Source organism: Lygodium microphyllum, chromosome 18 (assembly GCF_053477565.2).
Source record: "Lygodium microphyllum isolate KBCC chromosome 18, Lygodium_microphyllum_v1.1.10, whole genome shotgun sequence".
NCBI classification, from domain to species: domain Eukaryota; kingdom Viridiplantae; phylum Streptophyta; class Polypodiopsida; order Schizaeales; family Lygodiaceae; genus Lygodium; species Lygodium microphyllum.
This window is the reverse complement of record NC_141152.1, coordinates 68,951,450-68,974,518: the sequence shown is the minus strand read 5'-3', so window position 1 is coordinate 68,974,518 and position 23,069 is coordinate 68,951,450. Positions and strand designations below refer to the sequence as shown.

The 23,069-nt window shown below is 43.4% G+C and overlaps 1 protein-coding gene across 2 annotated transcripts in view; it reads left to right on the top strand.

The window, feature by feature from the left end:
- Positions 1-228: 228 nt before the first annotated feature.
- LOC148020998 (TIM-barrel signal transduction protein) overlaps positions 229-23,069 on the top strand; it is a 48,829-nt gene continuing 25,988 nt past the window's right edge. Inside the window, exons 1-3 of one of the 2 annotated variants that reach the window (XM_087698821.1) lie at positions 229-561; positions 1,017-1,673; positions 1,791-1,997. In XM_087698821.1, coding sequence (XP_087554947.1) covers positions 436-561; positions 1,017-1,673; positions 1,791-1,997 — 990 coding nt within the window. In that variant the 5' untranslated portion in view covers positions 229-435. The remainder of the gene's footprint in view (positions 562-1,016; positions 1,674-1,790; positions 1,998-23,069) is intronic. The other variant, XM_087698820.1, reaches the window with a different exon arrangement.

Here is a 23,069-nt window from a genome sequence, read left to right as displayed (position 1 = left end):
AGGGTGTTAGCCGCACACATTGTGACCTTTCCTCCATGGACTTGTGCATGCAGAATTTACCTAGGGGTGCCCTAGCTCTAAGAGAACAACACCAAGTAGTGTAATTTAGGGGCCCAAAGGCAATCTATGGCATGCGGTAGGCATTTACGCGACTCCACCGACTAGGATTTGCTTAGGCGTGACATGGCTCTAAAATAGGATGATGTCATAAAATTGATCTGCGAGGAACACTTGTGCCTCCCAATGGCATACACGTGGGGAAATAGAAGAAGAAGAAGAAGCTGATGGGAACTTGGGAAGGTCTCATGCAGATCGGCAGATAGAATTAGTCCGAGTAGTAGTCGTGGGTCGCCTTCAATCTCAGTGAGAGACAGTCGAGAGCTCTTGGCAGGTGAGGAAAGAAGTCCCCAGAGAGGACAAAGACACGGCATCGCCATGTCTGGCTCAGCTCCTCCCAAGGTGCTTGTCATCGGCACCGTGGATACCAAAGGCATGGAGCTTACGTTCCTGGCCGATTCCATCCAGGCTCATTTGCCTCGCCTCATGCCAGATGGGGATCAGGTACGGTTGGCTTTCTCTCTTAGCTTCCTTGTACAATATGTCTTTAATTTAGGCTGCACTGTTGCATCTGTAACAAGCTTTCGTTTGTTACGTCAGTCTAGAGTGGTGGATCAGGCCGAGAGGATTCGCCATGGATTTCATCTGATGTATCTTCTTCCTATTGTTGGGATTGTCATTAAGAGCTTGAATCGGCTCAGAATTATGTTTGTTCTATGAGCTGGAGTGATGGTTATGCAGAACTCGATGAATTCATACGTGTGTCCACAATGTGTGTTGAATCAGCTCATGATTATGTCTGTCCTATGAGTTGAGGTGATGTTTGTGCGAGAATTAGGTGAATTGATACTTTTCTACACAATGTCATCAGACTAATCTTTCTTTAAAGGTGGCTTTCTCAAAGCTGGAATCTAAGTTCCAATACATGATGTTGAAATTTTGTTTACTGTATGCTGCAGGTTCAGGTGACTATAATTGATGTTTCCACAAAGATGTCTGAGAAAGGCTCACAAACCATAGCTAGCGTTAGTGTGGAAAACATTCTTGCGTATCATCCTGTACCGTCCAGGAAAACACTTGCTACTCTTCCAAATGACCGAGGTTCTGCGGTTTCTATAGTGAGCTGTGCACTAGAAAGCTATGTGCAATCTTCTTTTGCACGTGGAGAGTTGGCTGCTGCAATTGGTCTTGGAGGCAGTGGTGGGACTGCCCTCATTGCACCTGCAGTTAGATCTCTCCCTATTGGTTTCCCAAAGCTTCTAGTATCAACTGTTGCAAGTGGGAATACATCAGCATATATTGAGTCCTCTGACCTGATCCTCATGCCATCAGTGGTTGATATAGCAGGTCTCAACAGTGTGAGCAAAGCTATTTTGTCCAATGCAGCAGCCGCATTGGTTGGGATGATTGCATCCAAAGCTTTGAAAATGTCCTCTTCACCTTACGAAAAGCAAGACAGGCCTACAGTAGGGTTGACAATGTTCGGAGTAACCACTCCATGTGTAACTGCAGTGAGAGAGATGCTGGAAGCCAAAGGCTACGAAACACTCGTGTTTCATGCGACAGGTGTGGGAGGAAAAGCCATGGAAAACCTTGTGCATCAAGGATTTATTCAGGTTCACTTCTCCCTTGTGTCAAATAATGAAACTTGTTCTTGTACAATGTAAACTCCATTTTGTCTCTGTGTTGCTTGTTGAAGTTTGCTATTTTGCATTAACTTCACTGATGGGCAGGGAGTTTTGGACATAACCACTACCGAAGTAGCAGATTATGTGGTTGGAGGTGTCATGGCATGCGACAGTAATCGTTTTGAGGCTACTCTAAAGAAGAAGGTTCCTCTTGTGTTAAGTGTTGGAGCTTTAGATATGGTGAACTTTGGAAGCAAGGACACAGTGCCAGCACAATTTTCTCAGCGCAAACTCTTTATCCACAATGAACAGGTATGGACTGACTCTTCTCTACAAGACCGTACTATTATTTCCAGTGTTTTATAACAGGAAATATTGTTTGAACTTGTTTCTTTCTTTATGGGAAATTCTTTGAGCTTCCTTGTTTCTTTCTTCGCATGCAATCATCCTTTCTGGGATTTCCTTTCCCAAGAACATGGCACTTCATTAAGGTGAACTGAAAGTTTCTTAGAGGCATTATAAAACAGGGTCTAATGCCATTTATGCACTAGTATGTCATTAAGAAAATATATCTGTCTAACATAGGGTCATCTTCTTCCTAATTGGTAGAGAGCTCTGATGATGCTTTTCTCAGCTTATCTTTTCATTGGATGCGCTGCATTTTCCAAAGTCCATGTGGGTAAAAAGCTATTTGGGAGCAGCTCCAATGTGCTTGATGTCATTGCCTATCATCCTGTACATGGATTGTACTGAACCATGGAAGGATTGGTAACTTGACAACGGCTTTGACTTCAGCAAATGACACCTATCACATGTTGATTAGTACAAATAAATGGGTGGACAAAAAGGAATGCATTCATCTTTGATACTTCGTCATCAGGAGTGTAGAGTCATATAGTCCGCTTGAACGAACTTCTTCATTGGCAGCTTGACTTGATTGAGTTGGCGGATATTCTCCCTGGATAGGATTTGCCTCCTTCGCACATTAGAGTTTCTTCAGCCCCCCTCTAGCCCATATAGTTCCTTTGTACTTCGATCATGATGCCTCAAAGAGTATCTATTGAGTTTGTTGTATCCTGTTTATGCTCGATGGCCTAGAGCCATCTTGTGTCATGTAATCTTCCGATCTTGTACTTTTTTTTGTGATTAATACACATACCTATTACGAGGAAAAAAAGAAGAGATTTATGCATCTAAAAAGTTAGGATGGCCTATGAAACAAAAGGAGTGGGTATATTTGACCATGTTATCTCGACTTTGAGAATAACAATGAAAATGAAATGAAAACAACTAACTATACTAATATTCATATTTCTAGGGGTTGCTAGCATAGGCTAATATCATGTACCAAAAAAATGAATATTGTACTCTCATTTGGATGAGGGTATCTGTCATGGGAAGATCCAAGGCATTAAGTCCACTAAGAGGAGATACTTGTCTTTGATGGCGAGCAATGATGGCTCGGATTTGCTGAAGATAAGGATGTTGAGCATAGTGGTGGAGTGGTGGGTGATGTGCTCTGCAAATTGTGATTGCTTGATTTGTACCCCTTTGACTTGTGGATGGTGTGTCAATGCTATTGAAGTGATAATGTTTGGCAAGCTAGCTCTAGAGCTCGTACTAAAGAAATTTGTAAGAACCTGTTGGCTCATTGGCTTTGCCTTTGTCTTTCTCTTGCCTTAGAAGTTTCTCTTTGTGCCTTCGGATCTCTTGTAAAAATAACCCTAGCTATCTTTGATCCTTGGTACTCCATCACCCTACACAGAGATTAAAACCCATCTTGAGAAAGGCAATGAAATCTCCCTCTAATCTCATAATAAACAATACATTTGCAAATAAAGTGCTCCTTAGATTCAACATCATGGTGGCATAGTTGGCAAATGCGTGCATCCTTAAGCATGTGTGTATACCGTCTTGTCTCAATCCTCAGTTGTTGGCATTTGTATTTGTCCAATAGCACTATGTACCCCATGGGAGAGGTGTATATATCCATATATGCTAGCTTGGCAATGAATCCCTCTACTGACACATGGAAGAAATGGCGTTGATACTGTCCCATTTTCATTCCAAGAGGTTTTGGGGGGTGTATCTGTGTAGAAGCTATATCAATCTTGATAATATCCAGCCTAATAACTATATTTTGTTCTGTATAAGTGAGATCTAAATATGAGCAGTCCAAATTGTACTATAGCAGCGAGAGTCATCCATCTATAATCCATGTGTCCTAAACTAGGACTGCATCTCTGTATATCAACAATGTGTCTTTCCACTCTTTGCTAATTGCTTGGAGGAAGTCAATGCCAAGCATGCTAGGGGACCCCATATCCTTTGTAAGCAAGCCATTGACTAAAATAGAGCCTTGATAACCATAGGTGTTGCTCCTATCTTTGCTCTAGCAATCTCTTGGGGTGCTGATGGTTTGCTCTGTATCATGCAAGCAATCATCATTACTAGTGGCCTCTCAATGTTCTTCTAGCTCTTTTTCCAAAGACTTGCACCCTATATTGGGGATCCTTCGAGTGCTCCAAGTGCTGCATAACCTCTGTCCACCAACCTGGCAGCAGCAACATCTTGCAATGAAAATGTAGGTCCTATCAATGTTTGACTCCCAGCTATACATAGGATCTCATCTCGATGGTACTATTCATCAAATTGGAAAGCCCTTTTGAAGCATGTACCTTCCTTACTACACTGACTCATACAAGGCATAAATCCACTATTGTAGATCTATTGGAGTGCCAATATCTTGTAACTGTTGCATGAGCTTGGCATGGGGCACTTGTCAAATGCTTTGCCCCGGTGCCCTCCCCTCCTCTATAATCGCTTTGAGGGTCAATCTATGATTGAGTGTAGTGAACCCTTTCCTGAAACCTACTTGTTTCCATGCTCTATACCCATGTATCTCTATCCATGTGCTGAGCTCATGCTCTAGAATGTAGCGGTATATCTTGGCCAAGTAGTGACCAATCATGATCGGCTTGTAATACTCTAGTACAATAGGATCCCCACTATTAAAGCGTGGTGCAATGGTGTGCTCCGTCCAACTAGCCGGAAAGCCCTCACACATGGCTCACTTAACAATGTGATCAATAAGGGAGTAAGAATCTCATATGCATGTAAAAAATGTTCCCAATTAGGCCATCATGTTGCTTGTGCCGTCCTATGCGTCCAACTAGTCAGAAAGCCCTCACACATGGCTCACTTAACAATGTGCATCAATAAGGGAGCAAGAATCTCGTATGCATGTATAAAATGTTCCCAATTATGCCATCATGTTGTTGAGCTAAAAATGCATTAGCTTTACTTAAACAGCCCCAAAATGTACTTAATTAATGAATCAAACTTGTTCTTTAAATAGAAATGCGTTCCTAGAGAGTGTTTGTGTCCCATAAGCACAACCTCACTGTGGAGGACCCAAACTTTCTATAAATAGATATGCTGCCTTCCATTTAGTCAATCTCGTTTTTGTAGATTGCAGCCATTAGTCAACTCACACGTGGCAGCCCCTCCAGCCTTGCAGTGCCTTGGCGCCTTCTTCCAGCTATCGCCCAGTGTCTGGCATCTCCTTCCAGGTTGCGTTTAGCCTCTAGTTGCCATTGCCAGCCTCTCCACCATCATCTGGTGTTTGCGTTTGATCTTCATCAGCCAGGCGTCAGTCTCCACACCCTCTAGCTGCTTGCGTTTGGGCCTCCATCAGCCTGGCGACAGTGTAGTTGGTGCTCCTCCATCTAGCGACATCTTCTTGCTTGTGTTTGCACTCATCAGGAGCTGCCTGACATCACCACATCCTTTTGTAGGTTGTTGCCTTTGTCTCTAGTGGCCTTTGGTGTCAGTGTTTTGCAGATTCCTCTCTCTTCACAGTTCGACTGGTGGTCATAAACTTTGGATTCGTCTTCGGTGGAGGTCACTCTCCGACACACTGCTCTGCCCTTGAGTATCTATACACTCTTACATTCATTTGCAGTATTCATTCACTTCTGTGATCAGGGACTTGGCTGTCTATCCTAAGATAATTCCATGCCCTCTTGTTGTCTTGACCAAAAAACATTTGGTATATCTCTACCTCCAATTTGGCTGAGTATAGGTGTTTCTTTCTTTGCGCTAGGCGTAAAAAAATCAATTGAACTTGCCTATTTGTAATAGCACTAATAGCTATCTCATGTTGCAAATATCATCGTTTCTCATGACACTTATCATCATACCAATTGTTATTTGGGGCAGTGTGTCATCGAAGGGTGGAGGAAGCCATAGTATGACTTAAATCATGTGTCACTGATGCATAAAAAACTTCTCCTAATCTTATCGTAATCTCATCCAATGGGCAATATGGATCCATAGAAAACAATCCATCATATATTATACTTCTTATAAAATGCATCCTAGAGGGTGACTCCATTAAATAGTCTACTGTGCTTGATCCCCCCCCCTTGGGATTCTCCCATGTGGCTCCTTGAGCTTGACCATAGTGATTGTGAGAAAAATGCACTAGTTATGGAGGAGAGAGAAATGAGATATTGACAATGAGTGAGCTGAAGTAAGAGAGTAGTGTACTTGCTAAACTAAAGTGAAAAGAGTGAAGGTACAACCTAAGTGAGGTCAAGGGTTAACCAACCCTCCACCAATTGACTAGAGTTAAGCTAATTAGCTCTAGTCCCTAGTGTTAGAAGTGGATGCAGTGATGGAAGCTTGGAAAACTGCTGCAATAGACTGCTGAACACAAGAGACAAAGGAAAAGAGAAATATTGTAGAAGAAAAGAACATTGCACAAAGAACTTAGAAGCAAGGAGATACTCCAGAGATGGAATCCATATACCAAGCTATGAGATAGTACAGATCCAACATGAGTCATTGGTTGTTAGGACACCACCATTGGCTCCCTCTCTCTACTAGAACTTGAAGGAGGTGAATGATGGACGATAATGATTGTAGAGGAGGAATGCCTAATATAGGGCACAATAAATGCCGAGAATATGACAGGCTTAATGCTGGCCGATTGGTTGCAATAAGTGCCAATACACATCAAAGTAGACAAAATAAAATGCCAAATTACAGAGGATAATATCTTGGTGCCCTAGCCCACTAAATCACATGCATAGACTCACATGAACTGACATATCTACTAACATCCTCTCTCAGATCATGGGTGATCTGGTACAATATAATGATACAATGATAAGAACCCATTAAAGTTCATACAACAATAAATACCAGAAGAGAACCATGGATATCCAGGTAGGGAGTGGTGAGCCCACCACCAAGATGCCTTGGAGAGAATCTGATATCAATGTCGATCATACTAGCTCTTGAAGATAGAGAAGCAACATAGCAGCTCTCAATATCTTTCAGCAATGTCTTGCAGGAGCATACAAGATTATCCTATCGAAAAATGCCTTTGAACATATGTGAGCATGGATTCCTTGCCTTTGGCTAGATTGCCAAAGTGTCCCCTCATGTGAGCACAAGACTAGGAGCGAATCTTGCTCTCTGTCAAATAATCAGCTCATCATGAACCTGGATGTCAATCCCAACTCTAGGATTTAAACATGCTAGACTTTGGTCGATGCATCAAGGAAATTCCTTATTGGAACCTGTGCACTTGTATACTTGTATAGATGAGGCTCACCAGCACCACCTTGCCACCCTCTCACATTTGCTCTTTGGCATTGGAGAGTTGTGAGGGATAATCGCATCACCTATACTAGCTATGTAGAAGAGAGGCCGCTAGAGCCATTGCCAAGGCCACAGAGCTGGAGCCTAAACTTGGACCTGGAGATGAGAAAGACTCGCCGAGTGAGTTGTCACCCTTCATCACCGTCCGCTCTTGCTCCTGCTCTTGCTGTAAAGTTGCTAATGTTTTGCAGTCCTTCTGGAGGTGTCCCTTGTTGCCACCATAATAGCACCAAGACTTCTTCTTCTTCTTTTGTATATTACCCCTCTTTGAAACCGGAACATCCAAAGCACCAAGAGATAGCATCCTCATAGAAACATGAAGCTAAACACAACAAGTCTCCAACATAACATGGGTAGATGAGTAAAGAATATTTGCATGCTAACCATCAGGAGAAGATGCTGGAGGAGCCATGATGAGGGGAAAGATACGGAGAATATGAGTAGAGGCAAGGGATCTTGAGGGATAAAAGGATGCCTAAAATACATACTCACAAGGATTGCACGAGTTCAAAGTAGTAAAGAAAGCACATAGAGAAAAGATCAATAGTAACCAGAGTGTAGTGATAAGAACACGCCAACTAGATGCACATGAACCCTCTCTAAAGCTGAATACTGTATCACAAAGTGAAAATATGGACCAAACACAGCTAGAACTAGCTTCAAATACTGTCGCCCAGCCCTACACAGAAACAAAAGAGCAAAACGCAGATGCTGATGACAAAATGCAGTTAGCTACTGCAATAAATGCAGTCAACCTGCAGGAAAACAGGTCGCCTCAGCCTACTGTCCCAAAATGCAAGAAAAAGAGGGTTAGAAACAGGTCCCCAGCCTTGAAACAGCCCGTAAAACTGTAAACGCAGATGGTAGACAGCAAAACACTGAGGAAAGAGCAGAAAAACAGGCAGAAAATTAGAAGAGGATGGTCACCTAGGCTGTAAATTAGTTGCACAGTGTAGAACAGGTCCAAACAGCAGACGAAAAGTCAAAATGCAGACCTGCACCAGCATAAAACAGCAGTAGCAACCATGATCGTGATACCATGTCAGAAGTGGATGTAGTGATGGAAGCATGGAAAACTGTTGTAATAGATTGCTGAACAACAAGAGACAAAGGAAAAGAGAAACATTGCAAAAGAAAAGAACACTGCTCAAAGAACTCAGAAGCAAGGAGATGCTCGAGAAATGGAATCCATATACCAAGATATGAGACAATATAGATCCAACGTGAGTCATTGGCTGTCAAGGCACCAACATTGGCTCCCTCTCTCCACCAAAACTTGAAGGAGGTGAATGACATATGATGATAATGATTGTGGAGGAGTGCCTAATATAGGGCACAATAAATGCCAAGAATATGACAGGTCGGCCAGCATTAAATGCTAGCCAATTGGCTGCAATAACTGCCAATACACATCAAATTAGGCAAAACATAATGCCTAAATGTTGAGAAACTCTTCACACATAGTTTGTGTTTTGCGTTCTACGTTTAGGGTTTCATAGTGGACAAGTGAAACCAGCCTTCCTTCTTGGAATGGGTGGTGATAACCTGATTTAAGAGTTGATTACAGCAATAAATAAATGCACATAAAATGAAATACACACTTTACCATAACATTCTTGGACAGTAGACACCCTGTTGGCCCCAAAATTGGCGCCCCTTGTAGTATTTCTTTAGCTTTCATTCAATTGGAAGGAGTACAACTTGAGATTCTTCAATCTTCTCCTACTAACCAATGGCTCTTGCTGTCATGAATGACCAACAAGCCTTTTGGGTCATTTGCCCCTTGATTCACCTAGGACTTCTTCTCCAATTTGACCCTTGGCTGGCCAAATGCTGCCCCAAATCAATTTGGGATGGGCTGACTCCTGAAATCCCTTGATAATCTTCAATTATCAGCTGCTGATTTCAGTCCCTTGAGCCTTCAATCTCTGGCACGGATCCCAAGGTGGCTGCTAAACCCAAATTTCTGCTGTAAATTAGGGTCTACTGCAGAAATTACAGATCAGCCCACCAAAAATGGCTGAAATCTCCTCCAAATGGCTGAGAATTACTGAGAATGGCTGAGCATAGGCTGAAGGAGATGAGAGAATGCTGTAAAGAGAGAAATTTTGAGATTTGTCGTGAAGAACTGATCAAAATCCGTTGCTGCCCTGCTATACCTGCCCCAAACAGATGCACCAACAACAATAGGAGCATCAGAGACCGTGATCTTCAGGAGAAAGTGCATCAGCAGCAATTGCCAGCTTCCGAAGGTCAAGAATATGCAATCTCCATCACCAAAATGGTCTCCAATGGCTGGGAAATGGCCCCAAAAGCTGACAGCAACAGTCCAACACCTCTTTCCAACAACTCCAAAATGAAAAAACAAGATTTCCCTCTCCCTTCAGCCCTATTTAGCCTTTCCCCCACTTGCATGGGAAAGTTTTGCCGAGTGGCAACTTTCTTAATCCATTTTCAGCAATTTCCAGCCATTTCATTAATTTTCAGAATTAATTAATTCTGAAAATTAATTCAGGCCTTAATCCATGCCCAGAAAATTGACCTTGCCCATCCAAATTAATTGGCTAGGCCATTTGCAACCCAAAGTGGTCCCATGCATTAATTGACCCTTGGACAAGCATCAATCCATTAATTAATGCCTAGTCCCTAGTGTCATCATTGACACTTAATGGCCAATTAATGGTCCTAGGGGCAAACTGGCACCAAAATTCACCTAGAATCTAACAAGTGTAACTTGTTACAACTTTTGCCTTTGACACCCATCTTTTTCACAGGTCCTTGGACCTTCGACTGTGAAAAAGTAGCTTCCACCTCACATGTGCAACAATGTGCATCTTTTAATTGCACATTTGATTAATCCTTTAACCAAATGTCAATTAAACATAAGCAAAGCATCAAATTTTCACGTCCTCGTGACAACAACCCCAAAAAAGGGCTAGGCGCCCACGGTGTGGCACCACCCTAGACAGTTGGCGCCCTTTCTCTAGGCGACACCCTAGACAGTCTCTTGCCTATTTATAGGCTGCCTTTGTCACTCGTTTGCTAATAGTTGATCCTTCAGTTTGTCACTTCCACTCTCTCTTCGTCAGTCTTCTCATACTCTCTCCTTCCACCATCTCTTGCTATCATCAGGCCCCAGTCTCCATCTCTGGGGCTGCGTTTTGGTGGCAGCCTACCTTATCTTCTATTGACGCTTCATCTCCACAGTTAGCGGCAGCTCCATTATCTTGGCGTTAGTCTTCTCCAACTAGCGACTTCATCTATCCATTAGGCGTCAACCATCACATTGCGTTTGGTAGCTTAGTGGAGTTCTTCTGTAGTTGGCGTTCTTCCTCCATCATAGATGTCAGCATCCATCTCATCAGAGACAGTTGCACCTTGTGTTTTGGTTCCTGGCTACTTCTCCCCTCATCAGGCGTCACTCCACAATTGGCATTTTCACTCCTAGAGGCTGTCTTCATCTGCGTTTTCAGCATCTGGCTCATCCTCACCACTTGGCATCGCTCCCAGCAGTTTGGCGACAGCTCTTTAGGCTTGTGTTTGCAGACAGAGGCTTCATCGGATGTCTCCTTGCTTGTAGATACCACTCTTCATCCCTGCGTTTGTAGATTCAGAGGCTCCTCACCCTTTGACGGCGGTCTTCCTGCTCCAGGTGACACCTCCTCATCCTGCATTTGCAGACTTAGAGGCTTCTTTGGCAGTCTTCTTGCACTCCAGGGCATCCTTCGTGCTACGGAACCCTTGTATCAGATTCACTTCATTAGCACGATTCATCTTTCACCATCTTTTTGAGTTTCTTTTCTCTCTCAGTGTTTTCCGTACACACAGTGTTTTCCCTTGCAAACCCTATTCTCTGTTTGGTCACTCAGTCATTTATGACAGCTGGAGGTGCTCAGAGAGCCGCAAAGATCCTCCTCATCAGAGAAGACAAAGACCGGGGGCGGGTTCAGCATCAACATCTGATTTCTCTACTATTTCCACTGCGCATCGGGGATATCCTTCTTCTCCCTCCCACCTTACCTTCTCCAGTTTGCCACACTGGTACCATGGCGTCTCCATTGACAGATTGCCCTTCTATTGGGTGCTACTATTGCGGCAAGAATGGCCATCCCATCAAAGACTCTAGACATCAACCTTTGCTCCCCACCCCTACGGAGTATATGTGTCTTCCACCAGGAACTCCTTGTGCTACCTCTCTTTTTTGAGCCACAGAGATCGTTCTGCATCGGTTATCAGAGTATTATGCTCAAGGCAATAAGCGGCATCCAACGCGCACTAAGTCCTTTTGAGCCCATGGCGCACTAAGTCCTTTTGAGCCCATGGAGGTTCTAAGACCTTACGAGAGGCGGTAAACCCTCTTGGAGACCACCACATTGCATGGAGGTTTTCCCCACCTACTTCTCAGTCCAATGGCTTCCACGACCCCCATCCCCTCCATAGTCCACTCCCCTAAAAGCCCGCGATTGCTCACCACCCTTGGCTCAACCTAAGCCTCCTTTTTCCCTACCCTTTTCTACTCATGTTCGAGAGGACACCTTTGGGCGTTCTTCGGCTTTTGCTCCGTTCGAGCCCCAGATACCTTCTTTGGCACGATTGGCGGCGCTTCCTTCGTCATCAGATGCTTCGGAGTCTGTGAGCCATGAGTGGTTGAATTTCCTTTCTATCTTAGACTGGGATTTAGAGGGGGATTTTCTTACTTCGCCTTCAGAGGGGGACTTCCCGTTCTTTAGCTTCAGAGGGGGCTCCTCCTTCTACTCCTTCAGAGGGGGACCCTACATGCCACGAAGTTCTTCATCCACCATCTTTTACTCTCGAGGTTTGGCTCTCTTTCAAGTAGTTTTACCTCTACCGATACCCAAGATCTAGAGGATCTACCTAGTTCGGGGCCCTTGGATCTTTAGTAGTGACTTGGTGACTAGGCCTTTGTATTCCTTTTGGCATGGAGTCACAGAGGTAGTGGCTTCTCTCACGAGGTTGAGTTTCGGGTTCTACCGCTCATTCTATCTCTTGACTATCGTCAAAGGTCTCCTTTCAGGTGAAATTCTCAGATTATAGGGTGGATCTTCTTCTCTTCTCACTCATCTTTTGTGCTCCTTTTTGAGCTTGAGAGGGGGTGTTGAGAAACCCTTCACACACAGTTTGCATTCTGCGTTCTGCGTTTAGGGTTTCACAGTGGATAACCCCAAAAAGGGGTTGGGTGTCCATAGTGTGGCAATACTCTAGACAGTTGGCGCCCTCCCTCGGTGCGCCACCCTAGACAATCTCTTGCCTATTTATAGTCTGCCTTTGTCACTCATTTGTTATGGCTGATCCTTTAGTTTGTCACTCCCACTCTTTCTCCAGAAGTTTTTTGACACTCTCCTTCCACCATCTCTCCCTTTCATCAGGTGCTAGTCTCCTCCATCTTTGGGGTTGTGTTTTGGTGGCAGCCTACCTCATCTTCTAGTAACGCTTCACCTCCACAGTTGGCGGCAGCTCCATCATCTTGGCGTCAATCTTCTCTAGCTGGTGACTTCATCCATCCATCAGGCATCAAACATCACATTGCGTTTGGGAGCTTGGTGAAGTTCTTCTGCAAGCTAGTGGCCTTTCTCCATCATAGGCATCAACATCCATCATCATTAGAGATAGTTGCACCTTGCGTTTTGGTTCCTGGCTACTTCTCTCCTTATCAAGGGTCACTCCATATCTGACATTTTCACTCCTAGAGGCTGTCTTCATCTGTATATTTCAGTATCTGGCTCATCCTCACCACTTGGTGTCACTCCCAGCAGGTGGCGTCAGCTCTTCAGGCTTGTGTTTGCAAACAAAAGCTTCATCGGCTATCTCCCTGCTTGTAGGTACCACTCTTCATCCCTGTGTTTGCAAATTTAGAGACTCCTCACCCTTCAACGATACCCTCCCTGCTTCAGGTGACATCTCCTCATCTTGTGTTTGCAGACTCAGAGGCTTCTTTGGCAGTCTTCCTGCACTCGAGGGCATTCTTTGTGCTACGGCACCCTTGGATCAGATTCACTTCATTAGCATGATTCATCTTTCAACATCTTTTTGAGTTTCTTTTCTCTCTCAGTGTTTGCCATACACACTCTTGTGTTTTCCCTTGCAAACCCTACCGTCTCTCTGGTCACTTAGTCATTTATGAAACTAAATACATAGGATAATATCCTAATGCCCTAGTCTAGTGAATAACATGTATAGACTCACACATGAATTGATAGATCCGCTAACACCTAGTGCCACTACTTTTAATGTTAAGACACTAGGGACACTCACACTAAAATGACACTAAAGTGTCCACACGACACAAACTACATGGGCATTGCCTAGAATTGACAAATTCTAACTCCCCCTTGCAGTGCCAATGTGATAAAGTACAACAATGATCAATCACCAAAGGGTGATAAGTTTAAGGACTTTCTAAAAGCCTCAAACTTCTCACATGGTAGTGTCTTAGTGAAAATGTCTTCAACATTTTCCTATGTGGGTAGAGATCAGGTTGATCTCTCTTGCATAGCATCTCTCTTTGACATAATGGTAATGCACCTCAATGTGTTTTATGCAAGCATGAAACACATGATTTCGTGCTACTATAATAGCATTGTTAGTGTAAAAAAGAATGGGTGTAGGATCCTCCAATGGTAAATGTAGATCAGCCAACAATCTGTGCAGCTATACAAATTCCACTGTTGCCATGAGAATTGCCCTATACTTAGCCTCACAAGATGAGGTAGCCCCACTGTAGGTTGTTTCTTGCTTAACCATGAAATACATGAGCGGCCCAAAAAGAAACAGTGTCCACTACTAGAATGCTTACTGTCTGCATCACCAGCCCAATCTAAATTGTGGTAAGCTTATAAGTGCAAGTCTCGCCCTTGGGAAATAATAGTACATGTGACTAAGTACCTTGCAAATATTTGAAGATCCACTTAGTAGCTTGCCAATGTATGGTGCGTGGACTGTGCATATGTTTGCTCACCTGAGATTTTGTATATTAAATGTTGGGGCATGTGTTGCAAAGGTAAAGACAGCCAACACCTTGGTTGTGAATTGCAACATCAGACATCTCTTCACCATCATGCATAGGGAGTGCACATATTTGCTCACTTGAGATACTATATATTGAATGCCAGGGCATGTGTTGCAAAGGTAAATAAGACAACCAACAGCTTGGTTGTAAATTGCAACATGAGACATCTCTTCAACATCATGCATAGGGAGTGCACATAGGTTTATAATATTGCATGTTAAACCTATATAACAACGTATCCACATATTGTGATTGTGATATGATGATGGCATACTGATTTTGGGTAAACTGAATCCCCAAATAATAGTGGGGGCAGTCCATATCTAACATAGCAAATGCATGTTCCAATTTATCCTTGGTCCAGTGAGCAGCATGTTATCCACATAAATAATGATAATTAGCAAGTTGCCCCCCTTCATTCTTAATGTATGGAGTGGGAGCAATTGGACTATTTTTGAACCCTTTGCTGGCCAAATAAGCATCAGTTTTAGAGTACCATGCACGAGGAGCCCGTTTGAGACCATAGAGAGTTTTGTGCAACTTGCATACCATGTGCTCTTTCCCCTTAACCACAAACCCTGGAGGTTGTGACACATAAACATCCTCATGCAAATCCCCATTTAAAAATGCTGTATTAATGCGCAACTGATATATTTTTCAGCCATAATTTGCAGCCATAGTAATTACACATCTCATCATACTCATACGGGATGTAGGAGCAAAAGTTTCCTTAGTCTATACCCTTTTTTCTATGCATAACCTATTGCTACCAATTGTGCTTTGTATCAGTCACTAGTGCCAACATCCAACTCATCTTGCATGGCTTGCATCCAATGTACATCTTGCTGAGCTTCATCCAAGGAAGTAGGCTCATCATCATCATCATCATCATCATCCAATAGTGAGCTTATAAATACATGTTTATCACAATCATCTACTTCCAAAAATCAGCCAAATGTGCCCCCCTTGCATCATGTGCTACATGTCTAGTAGCCCTTCGAGTGCGCTAAGGTAAGCGAGCAACCATTTTACTCTCTTGGAGAGTGCATAACAGCCATCTCAAGATTGTTTTGGCTGCATTTACAGCAGCCCTTTCATGCTGCACTGTATGTGGCAAACCATCATCAAAACCTTGTTGTTCGGGAGCATGTGGTGCAGCAACAGCTTGCTGTATTATGTCTATCCTGCTATTTACGGCAGGCATGGACTCCAAAGAAAGCGGCAAAATTCCTTTGAAGGAATATCTTTACCAAGGGATACAAGCTCATCTCGAAGCTCCTCCATCTTGTTTATGCGATCCCTCATCATAGGGGAATCTGCAAATCGAGAGCTGATGTAGCTTCAATTCGAGAGAGAGGTGATGCCCGAATGTTTGGATCTGACAGAGACTTGCCAATCTCTTCCAAACCTTCATGGCTGTGCAGATGCATCTTACATGCACAAGTGTAGAATCTACTTAACTCACAAAGAGAAAAGAGCGGGCTTTGGTGTTTAGTCAATTGCACAAAGCTATTGAGTTTGAGGTCTCTCCAACACGGGGATCCACAATTGGTTGGGGTGTAGGGATTGCAAAACATCCCAAAGGTGGCAAGTATTGAGGATGCACTCGACTTTGCATGACCATATAGGATAGGTCATGTCATTCAGCTTCTTGGATGCAAGATAGAGAGGATAGGACAAGCACCTGCGTAGGGGGTGCCAACATTGCCAAATAGGGACTGTTAGCCCTGGAATAATGTGAAGGAAGAGAATGATAAGATGGTGGTTAGTCACAATCCGTCTGATGATCATTACGGTCATGGCTCTATGAATGCCAATCTTCACGGTCTCACTCGTAGGTATGATGGTCTTCACAGTCCCAATCAATCCGTCTGATGATCCTCACGGTCATGGCTCTACGAATGCCAATCTTCACGGTCTCACTCGTAGCTATGATGGTCTTCACGGTCCCAATCCATACGACTTACCCCAATCATACGAGTTAGCCATAGATGTCCTTGGAGCAGGAGAGATGGTGAGTATCCAATCCGAAAGGACCACAAAATGCCAAATAGGATGGAGCAGATCTGGAAAAGAGCTGCCAGAACCTGGAAAAGAGATGTCAGCCAAGTTGATGGCTTGATCAGCTAAAACACAACACCAAAAGGTTGTCCACATGGAATCAAGGTCATCAAGCCTGGTAGGGTGTCACCTAGCAGCCTGTAAACAAAATGCAGGTGAAGGGGAGCTGCCTGCCCAAAAATGCAGGCTGTAAAGGGCCTATTCCTGCAGGAATGACAGCTGTCAGGTAGAAAAGAACACCACCCAGCATTGAGTCAGGTGCTGCCCAGCAGGAGAACCCTGCAGGCTGCAAATGCAGCACCACAATAATGGATAGCCTGCCCAAAATGCAGGTATGCAGCACTTCTCGGATGGTGCCCAGCTGGCTGGAATAGTGGACATGGTGGACGGGTTACTCCACTTTGAAAACTCCCGCTCCCACTCGTAGCTTTGATAATGTGTGAGAGTGCATGGCAGAAAGGAAATCAAACACACAGAGGATGAGACTAAAAGGGAACACAACTGAGGGAGGGAACAATCTGATTGCAATGGCTGAAAGAACAAGGCTGACAACAATCAACCCCAACACAGCTCTCCATACATCAGTGTGGGTGCCAGACGGTAGTAGCAGGATGTTAGCAGTCATGTTTGTAATGCACTGTCATCTTTTGCATGTGAGCCCCAGTTTGAGTCAGATGGGGATATTAGGAGCTTTGAGGTGTTTGTTGTCATGTTCTTTGATAGAGGAGGCAGCTCATTTTAGAGTCTGCATTTCTTCTATCAGTCGGCCTAGGAGTATTTGTTTGGCACTTATGCTGTCCTAGATGGCTGTGTTCAGCCCTAGATAGCTGTGATCTGCCACATCAGCATTTACTGTGTAGTTGCCAACATTTATTACTGCCATGTCAGCAGTTCATGATGCCACGTCAGTAGTTGTGTAGGTCGGCCAGCATTTTTGGCATATTTTATTGCTGGTTGATCAGTGTCCATCATATTTGGCTGTTTGTAGCTGTACCCAGCTGGTCATTCATTCACTTTTTGACGCACAAGTGCTCCGTTAGGTGGCTGGAGTCTTCTCCGTCTCCATCGTGGATAGCAGGTTGCATACTCTCTCTCTGTCTCACTGTCACCCTCTTTGTGCTGTTGTCATTATTCAGCCTGATTTGGTGCCCTCATTGACGCCTTGGGCTGCGTGAAGGGACTGATAGGTCCTCATTGTATCCAGCCTTCTTCTTTGTTCGGTGTAGATCATTCTTCTCTTCTTGCTTTCTCTTCTTCTTTCCTTTTCTCTCCATGTTTGTGGTTCTCTTCTATTGTGCACTCTCACATGGTATCATGCCAAAGTTAGTATACGGAGTTACCCCATCAAGAGGAGACCCCCCCAGGCTGAAAACACAGATTTACAGCGATCAGCTCCTTGTTGTAAACACAGATTTTCTGCAGGGGACAGGCCCTAACGACTCAAGATGGGACATCTACAATCTTTCCTCTGCGGTGATGTAGCTAATTTTCACTGTTTGGGGCTATTTGCAGCATAACACGTATTTTTTGGGTGTTTGTAGTTGTTGAAGATGTCTTATCACCGGTTCTAAGGCTTTGATGATTCAAATTAGGAGTCTATTCATACTCCCTCTAAGAGGCAGTGTGATCGTTGCAAAGATTGGAAGTCCCAGCCCCGTTTTGAATGGGAACCCTCTCTTGCCAGGTCACAGTGATGATCGGAGCAGCCATCTCCTCCCCCCTCTCTTAATGTCTTCCATAGGGTCCATTCTTCTAGCCCTAGGGTGCCTAGGATGGCACAGTTAGTGTAGGTGCTCGTTCTTCCTTCTCTCTCTTAAGAAGACCGTTTGGATAGATCAAATTATTGACACCTTCAATGTTTTGGAGTTTATTACCCACCATATTCCTTGTCCCGTGGAAGATCATAGAGTGGGATCGACAATGGATCGTGCAGCCCTTTGGAATTGGCTCAATTCTAGAGCTTGATCTTTCCTTTTTATGAGCTTACATGATTCTGTCCTAGTGCATGTGCATAGGTTGCGGCAGGTAGTGGAAGTGTGGCTAAAACTTGCTTCTTTGTACCATTAGAATATATTTTTCCACTGGATTACTCTTGAGAAAAACTTTCTTCCCTCGATAAGATAATCTCTTTAGAGGATATAGCCACGTACATTGTCTCCATTCATCTGGCACTTGTTTCTAGCCTCCATTGCACAGTCTACAATGTTTTTTGTTGCGTTTGTTGATTAGCCACATTGTCTATAACTAGTAACTTGTTAAACTCCTGTGTTTATCATCCACAGTCGTTGTATGGACTGCCACATCATCATACGTGCGTTTTTGTTGCCGTTAGTTTGCCACGTCATCAAACCTACGTTTTGCTGTCATTAGCTTGCTATGTCATCATCAGCCACAGTGTTTACTATTTTTCTCTCTCTTTTGCTTGTTTGACATTAATCCAACACATCTTCTATTGTGTTTGTTGTTGTCTGACATCTTGGAGGCTACCTTGGTGCGATTCCGGATCCGTTAGGAGTATGACACACCTGTACAGTTTGTTTGCTGCATGAGCATTGTATATTCAATATTCATTTACTTTTTCATTTAGTGTATTCATGGTCTCTGAGCTACCCTAACACTAATTGTGTTTTGTGTCGAGTTTATGCTTTGTTGTATGCTTTTGTTTCTATTTTTGCGTTAGGGTATTTCTTTACATGGTATTGGAGCCGACTACTCTCAAAGAAACCTTGGCCTTGATTTGAAAGCTCCTTGCAGAAGCTAGAACCATATAAGGGAAGATGACTTCGAACACATCTTCACCACATCATGATGTTCTCGAGCCTAGCACATCGAGATTTGAGCTAGAGTTGTTACACAGCCTACTCCACAAAAATTTGATATAGTTGAAGAGTCATTAGACTACCATGGAGTCCCTCGACCTTATGAGATTACACGAACTGAGTATGATCCTATCTTGATGCATCGAGCTCAACAACACATCAAAGGTAAATTTGAGTTTTCCTCTTTAGATTTGATGCATTGGTCTAATGATTTTCTAGGAAGGACGGCAGTTCCATAAAGGAATGGCCATCGTGATGTGAAAAGTAGCATGGAGTACAAATCTTTCATCTCTCTACCACCTTCATTTCCATCTCTACCTTTTTCATCTCTCTACCACCTTCATTTCCATCTCTACCTTTTTCATCTCTTCCATACATATCTCCACCTACATTCACTCCTATCATGTATACAAAACAACATTTCTCAATATTTTGAATTTACTTTCTCTTTTTCGCAAGATATTGGTGATGCTCAAGATGAAGGAACTCTTCAAATCAAGCATTGGTTTATAAGTCTTGAAGAAGATAGATTTCCCCATTTGAGCTCAAGAAAAGGTAAGTAAAAGTTGCACGATTCATTGATGAGTGCTCCTCCATTTTTGCCTTCTGGTTTTACATCTCATGGTCAATTTGATCTTGGTAATTCATTAAATGGACAAAAGAAACCTAACTCATTTTTCACTACTACACCAATTACAAATCCATTTAATCTCCCACCTATCCCTCTTTTGTCTTCCGCTACACACTCCTTTCGGCCTTCATTAAGTGCACCTCATTACACTACACACACCACATTAGGGGGTTCCTCACACTTGGGCACAACTTTTAGGATCTCTCATTTTTCTTATCTAGGTGGTGTATTCTTGATGGAGGCTTATTTTCCCACACACAGGGCAAGCTTTAAGTGTGAATCATTTAGTACCATAGTTCACCTCTATGGTTTACACACTTTCGGGCTATCCCCCACAGGGCAAGCTTTAAGTGTGAAGCATTTAGTACCATAGTTCACCTCTATGGCTTTACCTATTGGACTTCCTGCTCATTCTGTAGTGCCCTAGCTGACATTTGGGCAAGGATTATGTGTCCCAGTGCCTCCACCTCTATCGGCACCTTATGATAACATTTATGTGTAAATCAAGCATTGGTTTATAAGTCTTGAAGAAGATAGATTTCCCCATTTGAGCTCAAGAAAAGGTAAGTAAAAGTTGCACGATTCATTGATGAGTGCTCCTCCATTTTTGCCTTCTGGTTTTACATCTCATGGTCAATTTGATTTTGGTAATTCATTAAATGGACAAAAGAAACCTAACTCATTTTTCACTACTACACCAATTACAAATCCATTTAATCTCCCACCTATCCCTCTTTTGTCTTCCGCTACACACTCCTTTCGGCCTTCATTAAGTGCACCTCATTACACTACACACACCACATTAGGGGGTTCCTCACACTTGGGCACAACTTTTAGGATCTCTCATTTTTCTTATCTAGGTGGTGTATTCTTGATGGAGGCTTATTTTCCCACACACAGGGCAAGCTTTAAGTGTGAATCATTTAGTACCATAGTTCACCTCTATGGTTTACACACTTTCGGGCTATCCCCCACAGGGCAAGCTTTAAGTGTGAAGCATTTAGTACCATAGTTCACCTCTATGGCTTTACCTATTGGACTTCCTGCTCATTCTGTAGTGCCCTAGCTGACATTTGGGCAAGGATTATGTGTCCCAGTGCCTCCACCTCTATCGGCACCTTATGATAACATTTATGTTTCAGTGTCTTAGCATCAATTGGCACTCATTGGATACCCACAACCTATTTCTGCCTACCCACCTTCTCCTATTTCTTTACCTCCATATCCACCATCTTGCACACACTATCCGTACCCATCTTCTCAGATACCTCATGGTTCTTTGTACTCATCAATCAGGCATGCATTTAATGATAAGACTCATTTTAAGGGGTCTAACTATACTACTTGGTCAAATCTGATGAGGCATGTCCTTGACTGACAGAACCTATGGGATATTGTGCAAGGGTTGGAACCCCAACCTGATCTTGCACTTGTTCCATATGAGGTTGTCCACTCATGGAAGGCTAGGAACACCTCTGCTATTGTTGAGCTGATGTAGGGCTTATTGCTTGAGTTTCATTCTCAGCTTCAGCACTTTGACTTAGCATCCGAGTGTTGGGAACACTTGACTGACTGCTATGCTGCTGGGGTTAGGACCAGTTGCATAAACTTGGACCATGAGCTTTAGAACTTCAAAATCACTGTTGGGGATGATTTGAAGGTTAAGTTGGAAGAGTATTGGTGACTCCTTTGAATTCTCCCCTGTAAGGGCTTGTGAGTCCCTCTTTTACATGATCTTGTGAGAGTGAAATACTTCGGGACTTGGGTTGAGTAGAAATATATTTCTTTGGTGGTTTTGGGTGCCAAAGGGGGGGGGGGTAGGGATAGTCCATCTTCAACCCTCAAATCTTGTCTGGCTGTAGTTTTTTGAATAATTGTCATATTTCGCTTTAAGTATTTGTTTTCTCCATTTTCTTGAAATATTAAGTCTTGAAAACAAGTGATACTATAATTGTTTAGCATATTATGTTGTCCGGGGTGTTTACATCTCTAAAAGAGAAATGAGTGGGCTTTGGAGTTGAGGCGATCGGATAAAGCTGCAGAGTTCATTGTTGCTCCAACCCAGGATCCATGGTAGGTCGGTAATAGGGAATTGTGGTGGCGAAGTCCCACAAGTCAAATGTATCAAGAATGCACTTGACTTTTCACGAGTAGAGTGAGTAATTGGTCACATCCAGCTTTTCGGAACTGAGGAGAGAGGGTAAAAATGGTAGGATGGACACCTAAACAAAGGGTATCATAATAGCCAATTGTGGACTAGTGGCCATGAAGAGGGAGTAGGGAGGGAATGGTATGAAGGTGGACATGAGCTAGTTCCATCATGTTAGTCTCTCGATGGTCTCCCTGATCCGGATCTACAAAATCTTGCCAATTATACTGATTTGCTAGTGTTCTTTACAAATACCTAGAAAGCATGAGAAAATATGTTGCTGATGATGTAGGCAGGCTGAAAAAGGATGACATGAGTCTCAAAGGGGTCCCATCAAGTTGCTATATGGCATATTGTTGAGATATCGAGCTCCACTCGTGATATGCCAGGGTGACTGTTGTGCATTTATGTCACCGACTTGTCAGTTACAGATGCGGTTGGTACACCGCCCATGAATAATAGCTATATGATAGCTATCCTTATCTACTCTAGTTCGTGGCTCAGTTAGTATGCCACCTTAGTTAGTTGAGTTTGGTTTTGAGACCCATAAATAGGGTTCTTCTATTTCCTTGTACTAGAGTTCTTTTGGCTTACACAACTAAGAAGAGGAAAACTGTTTTCAGCCTCTACCTGTGTGTGTATTCCCCCATTGTGCAAGTAAGAAAGCTACAAGTGAGACTCCTTCCTTCTCTTCCACAATCTTGACATGGTATCAGAGCCTTGTTCGTGGTAAGGAGCTCAAGAAAGCAAGCCAAGCTCGCGGTGTTCTGGTAAGAGGAGCAGTGTTGGTTTCATTTTCTGTTTTGGGAGCAGATCTCTGTAGGTAGCACAGCCAGAAATTGCAAGAGTGCATTGTCTCAGGTTGAGACGCCCTTCGCGGTGAAGCAAGAGGGCAGTATATGCGACCCTGTTTTTTTGATTTGAGGCCATTTCGGGGCCTGTTTTGGAGGCGGAAGTTTTCTGCACGCACTCAGGAAAAGACTCAGTTTTATGCTGTGCGACCACTGCTCTACAGTTTTGCAGATTT